This window comes from Geotrypetes seraphini, chromosome 2 (genome assembly GCF_902459505.1).
Source record: "Geotrypetes seraphini chromosome 2, aGeoSer1.1, whole genome shotgun sequence".
In the NCBI taxonomy this organism is placed as follows: Eukaryota; Metazoa; Chordata; class Amphibia; order Gymnophiona; family Dermophiidae; genus Geotrypetes; species Geotrypetes seraphini.
The window spans coordinates 471,578,237-471,597,381 of NC_047085.1; the positions used below are offsets into that span (position 1 = coordinate 471,578,237).

The 19,145-nt window shown below is 42.2% G+C and overlaps 1 protein-coding gene across 11 annotated transcripts in view; it reads left to right on the forward strand.

The window, feature by feature from the left end:
* Positions 1 to 19,145, forward strand: part of KMT2C (lysine methyltransferase 2C) — an 803,286-nt gene that overhangs the window by 574,266 nt on the left and 209,875 nt on the right. For all 11 annotated transcript variants that reach the window (XM_033931655.1, XM_033931654.1, XM_033931660.1 and 8 more), the window contains 4 exons: positions 3,128 to 3,265; positions 10,710 to 10,742; positions 10,846 to 10,947; positions 14,384 to 14,519. In XM_033931655.1, coding sequence (XP_033787546.1) covers positions 3,128 to 3,265; positions 10,710 to 10,742; positions 10,846 to 10,947; positions 14,384 to 14,519 — 409 coding nt within the window. The remainder of the gene's footprint in view (positions 1 to 3,127; positions 3,266 to 10,709; positions 10,743 to 10,845; positions 10,948 to 14,383; positions 14,520 to 19,145) is intronic.

A 19,145-nucleotide genomic window follows, 5' to 3' on the forward strand; every position in this document is an offset into this window, starting at 1 on the left:
TTTTTCAGGCTGAATTCAGCTGTTTCTCAATTTTCTCAATTGCATTGATATTCACAGCTTCCAGAACACCAGCAATTTGGCATTGTTCCAAGCAACAATGGACATCTTCTTTCTGCTAGGTGTCTTATGCCTCATTAGAATCTGAAATCATCTCTGTGTTTTTTCTCTAATTCTGACTTCTCTCCTCCTTTTGTCAGATTCTGGTCTCAAACTCATTCCTATTAGAGTTTGTTTTTAGAGCTATTACTGCCTTTCATCGGCCAGTGAATGTTACATCTATTTCTGTTCATCCTTGCATTCCTAGATTTATGAAAGCTCTCTTCAATGTACAAGTGCCATGGGATCTCACTGTGATTCCTGTCCACTTAATGGATGTTTACCTTTGAATCAATGCCTTCTGTTTTCTCCCTTGAAAAGTTTTTTTTCATCTCTTTTGCACTCCTGCCAGATGAGAGAATGGGCTTGAGCCATGAGTAATGAATCCACTTTTTACAGCATTTCTTTCACGACAATATTGTGCTTCACACTCATTCAATGTTATTCTTTAATAGTTATCATTAACTACTACCTTTTTTTTCTTAGATTATCACTGATTTTTATTCCAATCAATCAGTTATGCTACCTGTATTGTTTTCTCCAAGCCTTCTTCTCATTTAGGAGTATCAACTCTTCATACTATACAGTGCAAGTGAGCATTAGCTGCTTCTTTGCAGAAGACTGTATCATACAGATCATCTCTCCAACTTTTTTGTCTCTTTCGACATTAACAAGTTGTGGCATTCTGTTTCCAGGGGTTTACTTCCCAACAAGTTGGACCTGTGTTTTTTATATTCAGGCTGGGTTACTCTTAATCAGTCGAGTCCCAGCTCTTCAACGGTTCAACGGTAAATGTGCCTGCCTAACCTTCAAGATCCTACACGGCATCCTTCCTCCTTTTATTCCATTATCCTGGAATTCCTCAAATCAAAATTCCACCAGATCCGCCCAAAAACTAAAATTATCCTTCCCCTCTTTAAAAGGCATATCCCATGTTGGTAAACTAGGGTCTTCCCTCCCCTTCAGAATCACTGAGCTCTGGAATAATCTTACCTCTCCACTTTGTAACTTGAGCTCCCTTCAACTATTCCGTAAGCATCTGAAAACTTGGCTATTCTCTAAAATGTAACTTTTCTTTCCCTCTCTGGTACACTAAGCCCTCTAACCTCTCTTTATACTTACTTCTATAATTACATTGGAGTTCCGTTCTATCCCAACTCCTGTAAACCGTGCCGAGCTCCACGTTATGGAGAAGATGCGGTATATAAACCCAAGGTTTAGTTTAGTTTAGGTTCCAATTTGGCAGCTTCAGAATTTTTTCTCAATATATTTTGATTGACAGAATGGATGAAGCCGCTATTTATTTCTCCTCGGTTCATATTCTTCACCTTTCATTATTGTCTAGAACTTTTGTCCTCTTAGGTTTTCAAATTTGATTTTCTACAAGGCCAGCACTCCCACCATCTCATTCTGGTTATCTTGGAGGTCACCCATATGTGAGAAAATGCTGCCTGCTTGTCCTGAGATAAAGCACAGTTACTTACCGTAACAGATGTTATCCAGGGACAGCAGGCAGATATTCTCACAACCCACCCACCTCCCCTGGTTGGCTTCTTAGCTGGCTATCCAGATTTACACCCTGCGTCGGGTGGGAAGGCAGTTGCACGGTGCGGTCAGTCGCGAACTTTCTAAAGTTCTTGCAGCAAAATGCATTTGCAGCTGTCCACATCGGGGCTCCATGGATGACGTCACCCACATGTGAGAATATCTGCCTGCTGTTCCTGGATAACACCTGTTATGGTAAGTAACTGTGCTTTCTGTGCTGCAGAGGCTAGAACAGCTTGTCCTATAGAAATGCATTAGGGCATTTTATGGGGTAGTTTATTTCTCTGGAATTGTTTGATTCGTCCCATTTTTCCAATATGATGTGATTTTTCAGCAGATTTTCTCTTATGCCTAATTTGGTCCCATTTCCATTATATTTTTAGAGGGTTATTTTCCCCTCAGACAGACATTCTTGATCCTCTGATGTATAATTTTTCCCTATATCCTCTGTGTTGGAGAGAATCAAGTTTCAAGTTTAATGGAGATTTGATTAATCGCTTAATCATAATTCTAAGCGATGTACATAATAATAAAATTACAAAATGTGGGGAACAATACAATAAATAACAAAAATCAGGTCTGACAAGACTATTGACAAACGTAACAAAACTAAGAACATAAGGGAAGAGAGGGATAAGAACTACAAATTATTTAAAAGTTAAAGAGACATAAGGGAGATACAGAAGGAAAGGGAAGTTAAAAATTACTTCAATAAAATTAGAGAGAAAAAGTAAAATTGGTTGGAAGACTAAATGGCTAATTTTCAAAGGCGTCTTTAAAAAGAAAGCTCTTTAGTTTACTTTTGAATTTTTCTGAGTTGTGTTCTTCCCTCAAGTGAATAGGAAGTGAGTTCCAAGTTTGGGGGCTGTAACAGAAAAAATCAATTGCCATCTAGTATTAATAATTCTAAGAGAAGGAATCGTCAGCAAGTGCTGTTCAGTTTGTTGAAAACAGGACTGATCTTTCACATTACAAGTAGTGTGTATTGGTGAATTCTACAAATGTGCTTTACTAAAAAGAAAAGTTTGATTGGTTCCCCATTACCTTAAAACTTCTACAAGTTTAATTTTAGATAAAATCTGTGCTTTGAATAAAAGAATGCTTGGTCAGTTGTGTCATGCCTACTTTGGAAGATAAGCAATTAAGATCTTAATTGGTTTCTGTTTAGCATTTATTTAAGGTAAACGGGTATTACTTTATTTATTTAAAATATTTTGTTTATTTAAAAATTTATATACTGCATAATAACTATGCGGTTTACAAAATTATATATATACATATTAAATGAATGCTAATCATGTGTCAACAGAACAAACACAGGAAGACATTAACAGACAGTATCATTTTCAAAATCTTCTTTAAATTCATCCTGCCAGGATGGTTGCAAAATTCCAAAAAGGTGTTAACAGGCACAGGAAGTTTTGCTGTAGTTTACTGCTGAATGCAATGCAAGTGGTTGTGTGTGACATAATATCTTTCTTTTCAGCTGGACTGAATATAGGCCCAGTTCCTGATGATGCATCCTCATTGACTCAGCCGAGTGTGAATCAGAGTTCCAGGCCTTTGAGTGAAGAACAGCTTGATGGAATCCTCAGTCCAGAACTTGACAAAATGGTCACAGATGGTAAAATAAATAAATCTTTCACTCATATTTATGATGTTCTATAATAATATATTTTAGGAAATGTTTAAAGAATCATAGTGACTCCAGGACATAGTCATTTGCCTGTTTTGTTCTTTATGGAACACATTGCATTAGTTGATACCTATCCAGATACAGAATCCTCTGATTTTAAAAAATACATTTGGAATATCTACCGTATTTTCACGCATATAACGCGCGCGTTATACGCGTTTTTACCTACCGCGCATACCCCTCGCGCGTTATACGCGTGAGCGCGGTATACAAAAGTTTTTATACATAGTTCCCACCCCGCCCAACGCCCGATTCACCCCCCCCAGCAGGACCGCTCGCACCCCCACCCCGAACGACCGCTCGCACGCGCTCCCACCCGCACCCGCGATCGGAGCAAGAGGGAGCCCAAGCCCTCTTGCCCGGCCGACTCCCCGACAATATCGGGCCAGGAGGGAGCCCAAACCCTCCTGGCCACGGCGACCCCCTACCCCCACCCCGCACTACATTACGGGCAGGAGGGATCCCAGGCCCTCCTGCCCTCGACGCAAACCCCCCTCCCTCCCTCCAACGACCGCCCCCCCCAAGAACCTCCGACCGCCCCCCCAGCCGACCCGCAACCCCCCTGGCCGACCCCCACGACACCCCCACCCCCCTTCCCCGTACCTTTGCTAGTTGGCCGGACAGACGGGAGCCAAACCCGCCTGTCCGGCAGGCAGCCAACGACGGAATGAGGCCGGATTGGCCCATCCGTCCCAAAGCTCCGCCTACTGGTGGGGCCTAAGGCGCGTGGGCCAATCAGAATAGGCCCTGGAGCCTTAGGTCCCACCTGGGGGCGTTGCCTGAGGCACATGGGCCCAACCTGACCATGTGCCTCAGGCCGCGCCCCCAGGTGGGACCTAAGGCTCCAGGGCCTATTCTGATTGGCCCACGCACCTTAGGCCCCACCAGTAGGCGGAGCTTTGGGACGGATGGGCCAATCCGGCCTCATTCCGTCGTTGGCTGCCTGCCGGACAGGCGGGTTTGGCTCCCGTCTGTCCGGCCAACTAGCAAAGGTACGGGGAAGGGGGGTGGGGGTGTCGTGGGGGTTGGCCAGGGGGGTCGCGGGTCGGCTGGGGGGGCGGTCGGAGGTTCTTGGGGGGGCGGTCGTTGGAGGGAGGGAGGGGGGTTTGCATTGAGGGCAGGAGGGCCTGGGATCCCTCCTGCCCGTAATGTAGTGCGGGGTGGGGGTAGGGGGTCGCCGTGGCCAGGAGGGTTTGGGCTCCCTCCTGGCCCGATATTGTCGGAGAGTCGGCCGGGCAAGAGGGCTTGGGCTCCCTCTTGCTCCGATCGCGGGTGCGGGTGGGAGCGCGTGCGAGCGGTCGTTCGGGGTGGGGGTGCGAGCGGTCCTGCTGGGGGGGGTGAATCGGGCGTCGGGCGGGGTGGGGGTAGGGGGGTCGCCGTGGCCAGGAGGGTTTGGGCTCCCTTCTGGCCCGATATTGTCGGGGAGTCGGCGGTCCTTCGGGGTGGGGGTGCGAGTGGTCCTGCCGGGGGGGGGGGGGCAGGGCAGGGCGGGTAAACGGAGAGTCGGGACAGCGCACGGAGAGTTGGGGAGAGCGAAAGGAGAGTCGGGGTGGCCAGAGGAGAGTCGGGGCGGGCGAAAGGAGAGTCGGGGTGGCCAGAGGAGAGTCGGGGCGGGCGAAAGGACAGTCGGGCAGCATGCGCGTTATACCCGTGAGCGCAGTATACAAAAGTTTTTATACATAATATTGTGGTTTCTGCGCGCTATACCCGTGTGCGCGTTATACACGGGTGCGCGTTATTTGCGTGAAAATACGGTAAGTACTCCAAAATGGCATAAACATCGTACTCATCAGTCTCCAGTTCTTTGTCATGAAACCTCTAGATATTATATGACTCAAGTTACTTTAGCTAAACGGCATTACTGTAGTTTTCGCTCCATTAGACACACTTTTTCCCCCCAAAAGTGGGTGGAAATAAGGGTGCATCTAATAGAGCGAATACGCAAAGTGTGCCCCCCCCCGTTAACTTATTTTAATGTTGCCACCCTCCATTTCTTGCCGGCCCTTTTCCTCCTCTCCCCCCCCTTTCCCCCCCTCACGTACCTTGGTTAAAAAAACTTCTGGTGTCTCACTCGCTGAGAGCGGCGCAGAAGGGTTGCTGGCTGCTTGGTCCCCGCTTCCGCTGAGAACGGCAGACGTGGCTGTCTCCTCTTCTGTTCTCTGGCAACATAGTGGTGCACCGGGTTGCCTGCCTAGACCCGCGCTGCTTCCGGGAAGCGGCATGGGACCAGGTAGGCAACCTGGTGCGCCGCTATGCCGTGAGAGAACAGAAGAGGAGGCAGTCTCGTCTGCCGTTCTCGTTGGAAATGGCAGGGACCAGGCAGCCAGCAACCCTTCTGCACTGCTCTCAGCGAGTGAGGCGCCAGAAGTTTTTTTAAAAAGGGTACGCACACGGGGTTGGGGGGGTGAGGAGGAAGAGGGCCGGGGCCTGCCTGCTGCTTGCCGTTTGCCTGGGGAGGGAGAGGCCGGGGCCTGCTTGCTGCCTTCCTGGGAAAGAGAGGTTGGGGCCTGCCTAGAGGGAGAGGCCGGGGCTTTCCTGCTGCCTGCCTGGGGAGGGGCAGAGGCGAGGCCTGCCTCCCTACCTATTCACCCTGTCCCTACCTGCCTGCCCTGCCCCTACCTACCTGCCTGCCTGCCCTGTTCCAGCCTACCACTAGACCACCAGGTGGGGGATAGGGTACAGAACCTGGCAGGGAGGGGTCAGGGTGCAGAGCTTGGCAAGGAGTGTGAGGTTGGGTGCAGAGCCTGTCAGGGAGAATTTGGTTCAGAATGTTTTTTTTCTTGTTTTCCTCCTCTAAATTTAGGGTGCATCTTATGGGCAGGTGCGTCTAATGGAGTGAAAAATACGGTACTTTTCAAAATTATTGAACCATCCAGAAAGGAACAAAGTTAAGACCCTATTTTCCTTTGTTGAAAAACAAACTAGTGGGCCACAAAAAGAGCTTCCTATTCCTTTAGCACAATCTCTTGTGACTTATTTTGACACGTGGAGGGGCATTTTTTTTAAAAAACCTCTAAGTCCAACTTGGACGTTTCCAGCTGAATGTACAAAGTTTGAGGTACAAAAATGGCCAGTTTCGAATGTCAGACTGCTGGAAGTCCAAATATATATATATATATATATATATATATATATATATTTTTTTTTTTTTTTTTAATCATCTACATAGACGTCTTGGCCATCGGAACGTCTAGGCCTCCAAAATATCTAACTTTATACCCCATTTTCAAGCAGAAAAACGTCCATGTTGAAAACGTTCTAACCCTAACCATTTGTATGTGGGTGGGGCCAGTATAGTAATGGACTGGTCACATAGACATCCTGGCACAGCAATAAGATACCTTAGCGGGCACTACTGTGAACTTAATATAAAGGGTGCCAGCTGTATATCTCACCATAACCCCCTTATAATTTAGGGTGAGCCCCCCAAAACTTACTATACCCTCCTGTGTATTACCCCTAATAGCACTTATGGCTGCAGGTGGCACCTTTATGGCAGTAAAGTAGGTTTTGGGTGGGTTCACCTGTTCTACCATAAATATAGTGGTTAGAATGACTTATGGGCCTGGGTCCTCTCTATGGTTCATTAGCCCACCCACTAGGCTACTTAAGACACATGTGTGCAGCTATACTAGGCATCCCCATACCAGATGCTACTATTTTAGAGACAGGTACGTACCTTTTTGTTCTCATTTTTGTGTGGTGGAAGGGGGTCAGTGAACACTGGGGAAGTTTGAGGGTGTCTTACCTTGATGCATGCAGTGGTCATCTGGTCAGTTTGGCCACCGTTATGGCACTTAGACCCTTCTAAAACAGGTCTAGTTCCAAACATATAAGTTCCATCCAGGATGTCTTGCAAAATGTTCAATTATCGCTGCAAGATGTCCATGTCTAACCCGCCCTTGAGACCACCCAAAGCCCGCCCATAACATGCCTCCACCATGCCCATCTAGTGCTCTAATTATACAGCTGCTGGAACACCTCGCTAGACGTACAGAAAGACTGTTTCAATTATTGGCACTTGGATGGATATCCTTACTATTAGGACGTCAAAGTGCTGATTTAGAATGATTTTGGGGTGTTTGTTTTTTTTATTATGAGCCTGTATGATTTTAAATCTTAGGAAAACAACTAAGATTTCAAATAATAGTGTCCAGTGTTTAAACTTGCCTTCACAGAAAAGTGGTTTTGCAACATGGGGATCATTTAATATTTCCTCTTTAAAATGATCAATTATCGCAAATGCTTTCTAAAGTACATGTTGCTACTTCTTGGTTAGATCATTTTCCTTCTAATTGGCTATAAATACCAAGGCATGGATTATTGCTTATCTTGCATTTAATCAATTTGAGCCTCACCGCAGATTATGTACCTCTGAAATGGAAATCTGCAGCTCTACATCCAGTTATTAAAAATTCAGCTTTATCATCCATTCAGCTTGATAATTATCGTCCCATATCTAATCTTTGTATTATTGCAAAAATAGTTGAATATGTGATATTTAAACAACTCGTGAAAGACATTGAAGATACTTTAATATTACATCCATGGCAGATAGGATTCAAAATACCCATAGTACAGAGACTAACAGCTCTGCATGCTTCACTAGATGCTGGAAATGTAATCCTTTTGGTCTCCAGTATGCGGCTTGCACCCGATATGGCTCTCACTCCGCCTTCCTGCCTGTGGGGGTTCAGCTGCCGCGCCAGCACTGCCAGCTTCTCCCACTGACATTCTGCCCTGCAGTGTTCGATCAACCTCTAGCTTCAGCTGCCATAAGGGGACGTGGGTGACCATCTTTCCCCAGGGAGGTGGGGCAGCAGCTCGCAGCCCACAAACCGCCTGCTCCTTCTCCAAGCCATAATTGGCTGCCTGAGGGAATGTTGCAGAGTCATGCCCTAGGATTGGCTATGACTATTTGCGCTCTTGCTGTTGCCTCTGGCCCTGCCTACTGGCAAGTAAGACTAGTGTAGAAAGATGGACTGCAGGGGGAGGAAGGGAGAGAGAAATGTTACACTAGGGGGGGGAGGAGAGATGACTAAAGGAAGGGAGAGATACCAGACCAGGGAATGGAAGGGGAGGAGGGGAGTCTGGTAGCACTATAAAAATAATCATAGTATTGGTAGTACAGAGAGATGCCAGATTATGGGAAGGAGAGGGGAGAGGTGCCAGACTGGGAAGGGGGGAAAGGAAGGAGAGAGATGTCAGACCACTGGGGGGAAGGAGGGAGAGAGAGAGATGTCAGACCATGAAAATGGGGAGGGAAGGAGAGAGAGATAGGAAGGGAAGGTAAAACACGGAAAAGTAGATTTTGAGAAGAAAGCAGAAAAAAGGAAAAATTGAATGTTAAGTTAATGCCAAAGATGGATGCTGGGCAGATAGTGAAGAAGAAGAGAAAAATAGTCAATGGATAAGAAGGCCCTGGAAATATAGTTAAAAGCACAGAGAAATAAAGTCACCAATCAACAAAGGTAGGGAAAATGATTTTATTTTCAATATAGTGATTGAAATGTGTCAATTTTGAGAATTTATATCTGCTGTGTCTATTGGGTATATATGAAAAATGAAGGGAAAAGATTGCATTACAATTAGTAAAGGAGGAAGGATCTGGGGCAGAGCTTGGGAGGTCTGTGGTTGGGGGTACTTAGCTTGAAATAGTTGAGAAACACTACTGTAGGCAATCATCCAGCACCAGTGCGTCTCCTTCACTCCCGCCCTCTTCCCTGATGGCACCCCTTACTGGCATCTCAGGGCCCGTCTGGAAGGCTTCTGCGCATGCACAGATGTCGAAGTGCTGATGTCACATATGTATGTGATGTCATCACGGCAATGTCTGCTTACTTTCGGGTGCCTCGAGCCGTGGCCACTACCTGCGGCCCTCACTACATATTACAACTTCATTGTGGCCCTGGATCATTTTTGAGTTGTGCAGGCCTTCCTTAGATCTTTCTTAGACCTTTTGATCTGGTTGACCATGAACTTCTTATTAAACAACTTCAGTCACTTGGGATAACATGTTTGGTATTAAAATGGTTTGAATCATTTTTGAAAGATAGAACATTTATGGTTTTTACTTCATCTACATCTATTTCATCTCCGTTTAAGTTGACCTTTGGAGTTCCTCAGAGCTCAGTTTTGTCTCCGTTATTATTTAATATTTTTAAGTCCACTTTAATCCAAGAAAAGAATATTCAGGCATTTGTATAGGCAGATGACATACTACTGATCTTTCTAGTTGCCCCACTAATATAGATTTAGCCCATCTTCAGTCTTGTGTGTCTATTGTTGCAGATTAGTTATCATCTCGTGGTCTAGTTATTAATCTGAAAAAAAAACACAATCTGTTAAATTAGTGGAATGCTTTCTGCACCTACAGATCCTATTAAATTATTTTATATTGATTTGATTCCAGTAAAGATATTTCATTATCTAGGACTCATCCTTGACAGGAAACTCTCCTTTGAAAAGCAGATAGGTATTAAAAAAAAGATTATTACAGGCTTAGACGTATTCATTCATTCAGTAAAACCTTCGATTTTAACTCTTAGAAAAACACACTTATTCATGACTTGGTAATATCAAAATTAGATTATTGTAATTCAATATATTGTGGAATCAGTGCAGCACTTTTACATAGGTTACAGACAATACAAAATTCAGCAGCTAGGCTTCTGTTCAAGGCTAAAGTATATGATCACATCACTGCTCTGTTGATAAGTTTACACTGGTTGCCTGTACATTATAGATCTAAATTTAAAATTCTTTGTCAGACTTTTAAAGTTCTACATTATGCAGTTCCATCATACTTGGCTGCTGTAACATTCCATATACTCCAACACATACATTACGGTCAGTTGACTCTCAAAGACTGGTACTTCCTTCACCAAACATGGCTCATTATGAATCAACTTGTAATTCTTCTTTTTTCTTTTTATCTCCATTCTTATGGAATGACCTTCCACAAGTTATTCAAAGTGAACTTTAATTTCCAAAATTTGTCTATGTTGAAAACTCATTTTTTCAATTTGGCATTTAATTTAAGATAATTTTTAGATTGTTAGTGGACATGAGAAGATTGCATTCATGAGACCAGAACAAAGAGGAGGTTTTTATCCTCTCTTCATATTTAGATTACGTGTTTCCTATAGATAATGGCATTCTTTTCTTGTTTTAACTGATTTTCTTATGATTTGTAAGCCGCATTGATCTGTTGTAAATTGCGGGCTACCAAATTTTAATAAACATAAACTTAAGCTAGTTTTGTTATTTGTCTTTTCTTTTAAAGGTTTAAGGACAATTTTATGATTTGTATATTTTTCTAGAACATGTTATTTTTCTCTCCCTTTTAATTTACTTATTCTCTTTACTGTAGGTGCAATACTCGATAAGATGTACAAAATACCAGGTATAGTTGCTGTTTACAATTTTTTTCTTAATTGGATATATTACAAAGATCATTTTGAATTTGTTTTCCCTTTAATAATATTATATTTTAAATTTTATTACAGAGTTGGAAGGAAAAGATGTTGAAGATTTATTTACTGCTGTGCTGAGTCCTGTAACTTCTCAACCTCTACCACATCCACAGCTGATGCCCTTGCACAGTCAGGGTATGTTTTTAACCAACAGTTTTCTAGCAATCATTACAGCTTTTCTAAATGAATAATAAACACAGTATATACAAAGTATCAATGTCAGAGGATATAACAATTAAAGGCCCAGTATACTAAGGAAGATTTCCCTTTTTTTCTCTATGTATGCCTAAATTTATGGTATCTTAAAACTAGCATATTCCTAGATTGCACTTTTAATATTCTGTGATCAATTGAGCTGTTCAAACAATGAGTTGACATTGACTTTCCACCGATGAAAACAAAAACTGTGGATACAGATGTTCTGGAGATAATTTATTAAACACTGACATATAAAACCATGAAAATTCAATTTAAAAAGTGGGTGATCCTGTGGGGGGGAGACCACTTCTTGTGAGGCTGGGAGTGGCACCTTGCTACCAACCAACGTGCCTGCTGGTCGGCACGCTCTGCCGCTCCCCTTTGCCTGCATCCATTGCTCCTCCCTCTCGCCCGCCCCCCACGTGTCTACGTTGAACTTCTTAGAAAAGTGCTGCACCACCCTGCCACTGGTCCGGTGTCTTCTCTCCACTTTGGCCAGCTCTAGTGGAAACAGGAAATTGTCAGAGAGGGTGAGCCGCAGTAGAGAGAAGACGCTGGGGCCAACGCAGCGCTTTTCTAAGAAGTTAAATGTAGACACGCAGCAGCGGGCGGGAGGAGGGGGGAGAAGTAGATGCCGGCAGGGGTGCGGCAGAGTTTTGACCAGCAGGCACGCTGGCCAATAGCTAGGTGTAGAAAACTGGTAGAAAGGAGCATATGGGACTGGGAGAAGGGAGAGATATTGGACTCAGATGAGGGAAGTAGGGAGAGATGTGAGGAATGAAGGGAAGGAGGGGATGATGTCAGATGTGAGGGACAAGGAGAGATGGATTTGGGGATGGCAGAGGGGGAAGAAGGAGGACAGGGAGAGGTGGCAGAAGAGGAACAATAAGAGATGGATTTGGAGAAGGACAGAGGGAATAAGAGAGGAAGAGATGGACATGAGGGAAGGCGGGGGGAGGGAGAAATGGATGTGGAGAGGGCAAAATGGGGAGAGAGAGAGAGATTTGGTGGAGGGGGCAAGATGGAGAAAGGGAAAGAGATTCAGGGGAGGGAACAGAAGGGGGAGGGAGAGAAGGACCCCTTGGGGAAAGCAGAGAAGGAAGAGAAGACATTGCTAGGGAAAGGTGGAGGGGATATGGACTGGGGGCCGGGAGAGGTGAGAGATGTCATACTTGGGAACACACCATCACCTCTGGCCATACTCTGCTGCTGCTGCTGCTGCCTGTGGCTTTGTGAAGAAAGAAGTGCAGCTATAAAGGCGGAGGAGGAGATCTACTTGGATGTTTTAGAGCCAGCCAGAACACAGGTACACACTCTTGGGAGGGGGCATAAACTTGGGACACAAAAGGGAGGGAGGAAGAGAGGCACATTGGGTCACAGGAGGGAGGGAGAGAGAGGGAGTGTGAAGTTGGGACAAATGAGGGAGGGGCATGAGTTTGGGTCACACAATGGAGAGAGGGGATGTGTTAGGACACAGAAGCAAGAGAGGAGGCACAGACTTTGGACAAAGGCCAGAAAGGAGGGAGGGAGCACTAACTTGGGACACAGAAGGGAGGGGAGGGGGCATGAACTTGGGACATAGGATGGAAGGATGGGGAAAGAGATGCTGAGGTGAGGGAGGGAATAGGAAGGGAGAATTGTTAAGCATGGATGTGAGTGAGAGGGAAAGAGATGGTGTACATGGGGAAAGGAAGAAAGAGGAGAATTATTGGACATGGTGATGGGAGAGGAGTGAGATAGAGAGAGATAAGAGGGAGAAATTTTGGATGCGGTGGTGGAGAGGAAACAGTGGAACAGATGGAAATGGATGCAAGAGGGAGGAATGTTGGCCATGGTGATGGAGGGAATGGAGGAAGAGATGTGGCATGGAGCTGGAGAGGGGTGATAGAAGCAGAAATGTTGGACATGGGGCTGGTGAGTAGAGGTGAAAGATGCTGCACACAGTCCAGGGAATAAGAGAGGGAGAAATATTGGATGTGGCATTAGGGGGGTGGGAGAGAGGCATCCTGGATCCCTCTCTTTCTTTCTCCACTCCCTTTGCAGCAAGGGAGGAAATGAGAGAGAGAGATGGTGGACAGTGAAAGAGAGGAAGACGTTGCACATGCTGTGCAGTGGTGGGGAGGGGAAAAAGAGTGCATTTTGTGTAGTTTAATTTTGTGGTTACCATTGTGTACGCAAGTAGGGCTAGTCTCAGGGTGCTAGTCTTTGATCTAAGGGCCGCCGCGTGTGCGGACTGCTGGGCACGATGGACCACTGGTCTGACCCAGCAGCGGCAATTCTTATGTTCTTATAGTAATAAGATTATATTGTGTGTATATGGAAAATGAATGGAAGAAATGATGTTTACAATTAGTACTATTATTATGGGGGTGAAGTCTGGGGAGGAGCTTGGGCAGGTCTGGGATGGAGCTAAACAAAAAAGTGTTCCACTGCCTGTGGCATACAGTAAACTGTGTGTTTTGTTTTTATTAGGTTACTCTTATGCTTTACAATAGTGTTTAGAAGGCATAGGAATTTTTTTATTTGTGAGATTACCAAGTTGACTTTATGCTACAGTATATTGCTGTATCTAGGCTTTGGAGACGCACCGCTCCGCATTGTACTGCTCCCCAGCTGTTCATCTCTTTCGATCCAAATTGCTTGGGTCATTCTGTTTCTAAGTGGACCATTTCTAACTGTATCTCTTTTTGTTACGTTCAGACTGGTCTCTCCCTCCCGGGTCGTCTGTTGCTTTCCTCCGCTCGACTTCACTTGAGGAAATCTGTAAGGCTGCCACTTGGTCCTCGCACTACTGTCTGGATACTTTCTCCATGTGTGATGGCCATTTTGGCCAGTCCGTTTTGCAAAATCTGTTCTCCTAATTGCCAACTCTCCCTCCATCCCTTTCTGGTTAGCTTGGAGGTCTTCCACATGTAGAGAATATGCTGCCTGCTTGTGCTGGGATAAAGCACAGTTACTTACCGTAACAGGTGTTATCCAGGGACAGCAGGCAGATATTCTCACAACCCACCCACCTCCCCTGGTTGGCTTCTTTTCTCGCTATCTGAACTGAGGACACGCTGAGGAGATGCATGCCCTAGACTGGGCGGGAAGGGCACATGTGCATGCGCGGGCCAATTGCAAGCTTGAAGGTCATCAAGCAAGTCTGCTTGCGAAAACGTCCGCTAGGGGGCTCCATCAGTGATGTCACCCACATGTAGAGAATATCTGCCTGCTGTCCTTGGATAACACCTGTTAGGATAAGTAACTGTGCTTAATCTGTTAGGCAAGCTACAGAAGTTAAAGTCAAGCACAGAATCCTTTCTAATGTCCTGTCCAGGAGAATAGGAGCTGCATTAGTGTGTGTTATCATTTCCATTTTTCCTCTATGCAGATGGTGTGTTTACAAGAGTGCCTATGATGAATGGCCTAATTGGCTCTAGTCCCCATCTTCCACATAATCCTATGCCTTCTGGACCCGGGTTAGGCAATTTTTCTTCTATGATACAACCACCCTATGCTGATACCAGGTACTTCATTTAATGCACAAATTCTTTTATATCCAGTACATTTAACTTTAGGATTGTGCCATTGTTTTTTTTTTTCCCATTATTTTTTATTTTCAAATTTTACATAAAGTGTACAAAATATTAAAATACAATTGATAAATACATAGTATCACTTTTATATCTAATACATCATATATCTAAATATATTTTTCCCCCTCACCCTCCCCCCACCCTTTTATTACTTTTCATATATTATTTTTAATTTTCAAATTTTACATAAAATGTACAAAATATTAAATTACAATTGATAAATACACAGTATCATTTTTGTATCTAATATATCATATTCTAAATATATTTTTATCCCTTCTCCTTCCCCCCACCCTTCTATTACTTTTCATTCATACATTACATATTGTATAACATATTATAACATATTATGTATAAATTATTTTCATTACCCCCCCTCTATGTGCGTCACAAAAAAGATATTTAAGAGAAGAAAAGAAGAAGAAAAATCCTACTATTTATTCATTGCAGTATTTTGTCAATGGCCCAGGATTGTGCCATTGTAAACTTACATTTATATCAAGAATCAGTCTGGCCAATATTCAGTCTGAAAAACATTGACCACAACAGGCAGAATTAGCTCAGGATATTTATTACCAAACCATGTATTGGTGACACTGAATATCTGGGGCTAATTGAGAGTCAGTGGCTGCTGGAGCTTTGACACAGAATTGTCTCTAACTAGAATTACCCAGAACCATATGAAAAACTGGCCTTTTGTAGAAAAAAAACTCCACAAAAAATACTGCACTTATCATGCTTCTGACCTCAATATCGTCCCATTAAACAGCACCCCCTGCTGGCCACGAGCCACTACTCCTCAATCCCCTCTTGGATATTACTGAATTTATGAAGTAATATTCAGAATTGAGCTCGTGGTCTTATCTGTGGCGCTGAGGTTTACTTTGGGTACGGTTCTTCTTATGGATCAGTGTGTGTCTGTGCAAGTATATTCTTTTAAATGCCAATTAGATAGCAAAAGCCAGAAAAATGTACTACCTAGGCCTGCAACGGCAGGTGCCTAGAAGATCTTACCCAAAGCGTACTTGAATTCTCTAGTGAGAATGCAAGCAAATCCCATCCACTATTCTAGATAAAACCCATCTAAGTGTACATTTATGTAAGTTGCTGTCTAAACCATATCATATAGGAAACTTACCATTCCAATGGTAGTTAGACAGTGTCTGTTCTAGGTGCAAGTACAGTCCTAGAGCAGAGACGTCCATTGTTTTATTCATAGAGGTATTCATGAAACTCCAGTACTTTTAAAGTTTAAAAGTCAGAAAATTTAGAGAAAGTATAGCTAAAGAAAAATAGAACCTTAGATTTCCCTAAGATAAAGAGAACCTCAGTATTACCTAATTTAATTAGTCCCTATGCTCAAAAGTGTTATGTTATAAAATCTTGGAATTAAATCAATAAAGTGTAAGAAAACCCAAATATATGCTTAATATGGAAATGTACTCATGTGCAGATAATGCATGCACATCAGATATAAGTTTTCTTTTTCTGTGTGTGTTGCAGGAACTCATTTCTCAAATTTAAATTAAAATCATTAAAAGGACTGATGATATTAGCTGTTAAACCCAATTAAACAATATTGTGGCACTGTGTTACAGCTTAGAAGCTGCCACTGTGTATAGAAATACAGTCATATGAAATAAAATTTAAAATACAGGATACACAAAATATTTTCTGAGAACAATGCATGAAAACAATGATAAAGAAAATACAGTTATTAATACAATATCAGAATAAGTCTATGAAATTATGCAAAAGCATAATTAAAGTTCAGAAGCCTAATTCAAATGAAATGATTTAAAGTAACATGGTTTAAGATAAAGTCTGTTTTTTCGTTCAAAATTTTTTATATGAGTCCAGAAATGTCTTTTGCAAATAGTTTTAGCAACTTGTAAGGTCGGAGTCTCTAAATTAATTTCAGTGAAATTTAAATCATGGCTTTAAAAAGTTCATGCTGCAACGTTTTCATAATTCAAGCTTGGCTTTTCTGTAACTATGGAACTGCTTTTCTTTACACCTGGTACAACTGAAAGGTAAGCACAGCTCATTAGTTGAAGACAAAGGAACACTGAAATTCCCGCCGAAAATTCAGCATCGGAATTTTTTTTTTTTTTTTTTTTTTTTTCTGTGTTCTCCACAGCTCTAGTGGTGGTATGTGGTACTGCTGGTCAGTGTAAATCCTGGAAGGAAAGCACATGTTCATTAACAAAAGAACAAAGAAAAGAGAAACATATGGCACTTTATCCCCTCTGCAAAATTCTTGTATTGCAGAGTCTTCTGTGTAGAATTGTTGAAAAGATTCAAAGAAGGTTCTTAACTGAAACACAAAACATACAGATTAAATAGACTTTTTTCAGGGTCCTGTAGTACCCAAAATATTGCCATAGGAAAATTTAAACATGCAGACACATTCTCTACATATTAAAATTAGACTTTCTTTTTTTCTAACATCAGGGAATTATTCTCAATTCCATATTCTTTATTGGGTTCTTATCCTGAAGAGCTTACTTGTAAAAAGTAAGCAAAATTTCAATTCCGAATTCATCCACTTACATAAAAGTTTATTATAATTGTTCTTTTCCTTTAACTAAGTTAGCAAGCTTTTTGTTTCACATTTATTTCGATTTTCAAAAAAAATATAGGTACTTAACCTCTACTTTTGTTAATCTTTTTATTTTAAACTTCCCAATTTAATTTTAAAATGCATTTAAATTTAATTACTCCCTAATCATACATTTTGGACAATGCACAAGTTTAAAAATACTTTATAAACCATGCAGGGGCACAAAAATTCATATTCAAAACTAATTTGAACCCTGAGATAAAAATATAAAGGCAGGGATTTTATTTTTCCCTTATGCACTGCTTTGCTTGCTCATAAAAACAATCTTTCTTGTAAGCATGGTATCTGTTTTTTGGAATAAATCTTTTTCTTTTCCACAAAATTATCCTTTCACTGTTGAATACAATTCCCAAGTCCAGCAGAATTCTTTTCTTTTCTCCCATCTTCCCTATCGAACTTCTCCATATCAGATCCCTTACAATCAGGTCATAATTCATAGCACATCCTTCCTTAACACGTCTCACAAAACTTTCTTCCACATTCTTGTACGTTCGTTCTACAGCTTTGAAATCGCCAGACATTTAACTTTCTTTTCCTTTTCACTTAACCATCTCGTTTAAAAATCACTTTCCAATTACAGTTCTGTTCTTCCAACATTCTAATAACCTTTTTAAAATATAAAGGAACAAGGGAAAAATTCAAGCTACATAACGTCTTTTTTTTTTTTTTTTCTAGAGGCTACAAACAGCTTCTGAAACTCTCCCAAAGTACCTCCATTGTTCCTAACACAGCAGGGATCACTTAGCTATGTAAACTCTGCTCTCCCAATACACTGCATTTTGAACTTAAATCAACATATTCAACTTCTCGACATCAAAACAATTGAATTACATGCTCGTGCTTAGCTGGTAAAGTTTTATCAGAAAGAGACCACATTGAATCCTGATTTTCTACTACATCGGAAACAAATTTAAGCCACGGATACATAGGATTCTCATGTCTTGCTAAACTACCAGTTCTCAATAAACCCTTTTAATATGCAAAACAGACTTGCTCCGAGATAAGCAAATACCTGTTGGAAATCTGTAGCCCCGAGACAAAGGACTCCATTGCTGCTATTCCCTCCCCCTCTTTCCTCCCCCTTCCCCTCTTCCTGGTAATGAACAAAGGAGAACACGTGATAGCTCTGTAGAAGGCATAGAGGGAGGAAAAAGGTGGGGGTGAAAATCCCCCATTTGCAGCCCGCTCTTTCAAACAAAGAACACTGAAGGGAACGGGAAGCCATTAACTTTATTTTTCTTTTTCCAGAGACAAGAGAAAAAGTTAGGGCAGAGCACGACAGAACTGGAGTTTAGAAAGACAAAGCTGAGAAACACAATTTCTTTTTTCTTTTCAAAGTAGTTACTTCAGATAGGCACTGAAAATGCACTGAGGGAGAAAAAGAAGGAGGGGGTGCCCTCAGCCCGTTTTTTCAAACAAAGAGACGGGTGAGGGAAACTTTTCAAAGTCAGATTAAAACAGACAGTTTTCTTTTTCACAGAGAGAAACAAGTTAGTTCAGAGACAAAGCTTAGACACACAGCAGGAAAGAACAAATTTGTTTTTTTCTTCAAACTTAATAACGCATTTTCAAACAAGCAAAAACTTACGTTCACAGAGGAGACCTGCTCTCTACTGGGCACTTTTTTTCTTCTTTCAGACGGGCACTGCTCAGTTTAAAAGCCAGATGGAAAAATGCCAGCACTGCAAGGGCTGTTACATTCTTTCTGTGTTACTTTTATTTCTAATATTTTTCTTTTTCTTTTTCCATTAATATTTAATTTCCACTAACTTCATATCCCTCTACCCACAAATTTATTATGTACAGATATATACAAGCATGCATGCTCCTTATTGTTAAATAATATTTTTTAATATTTTTAATTTTTTTATTAATTTTTTTTTTTTTTTTTAATAATTTTTTTCTTTAAACAGGCGTAATACTCACAATTTTCC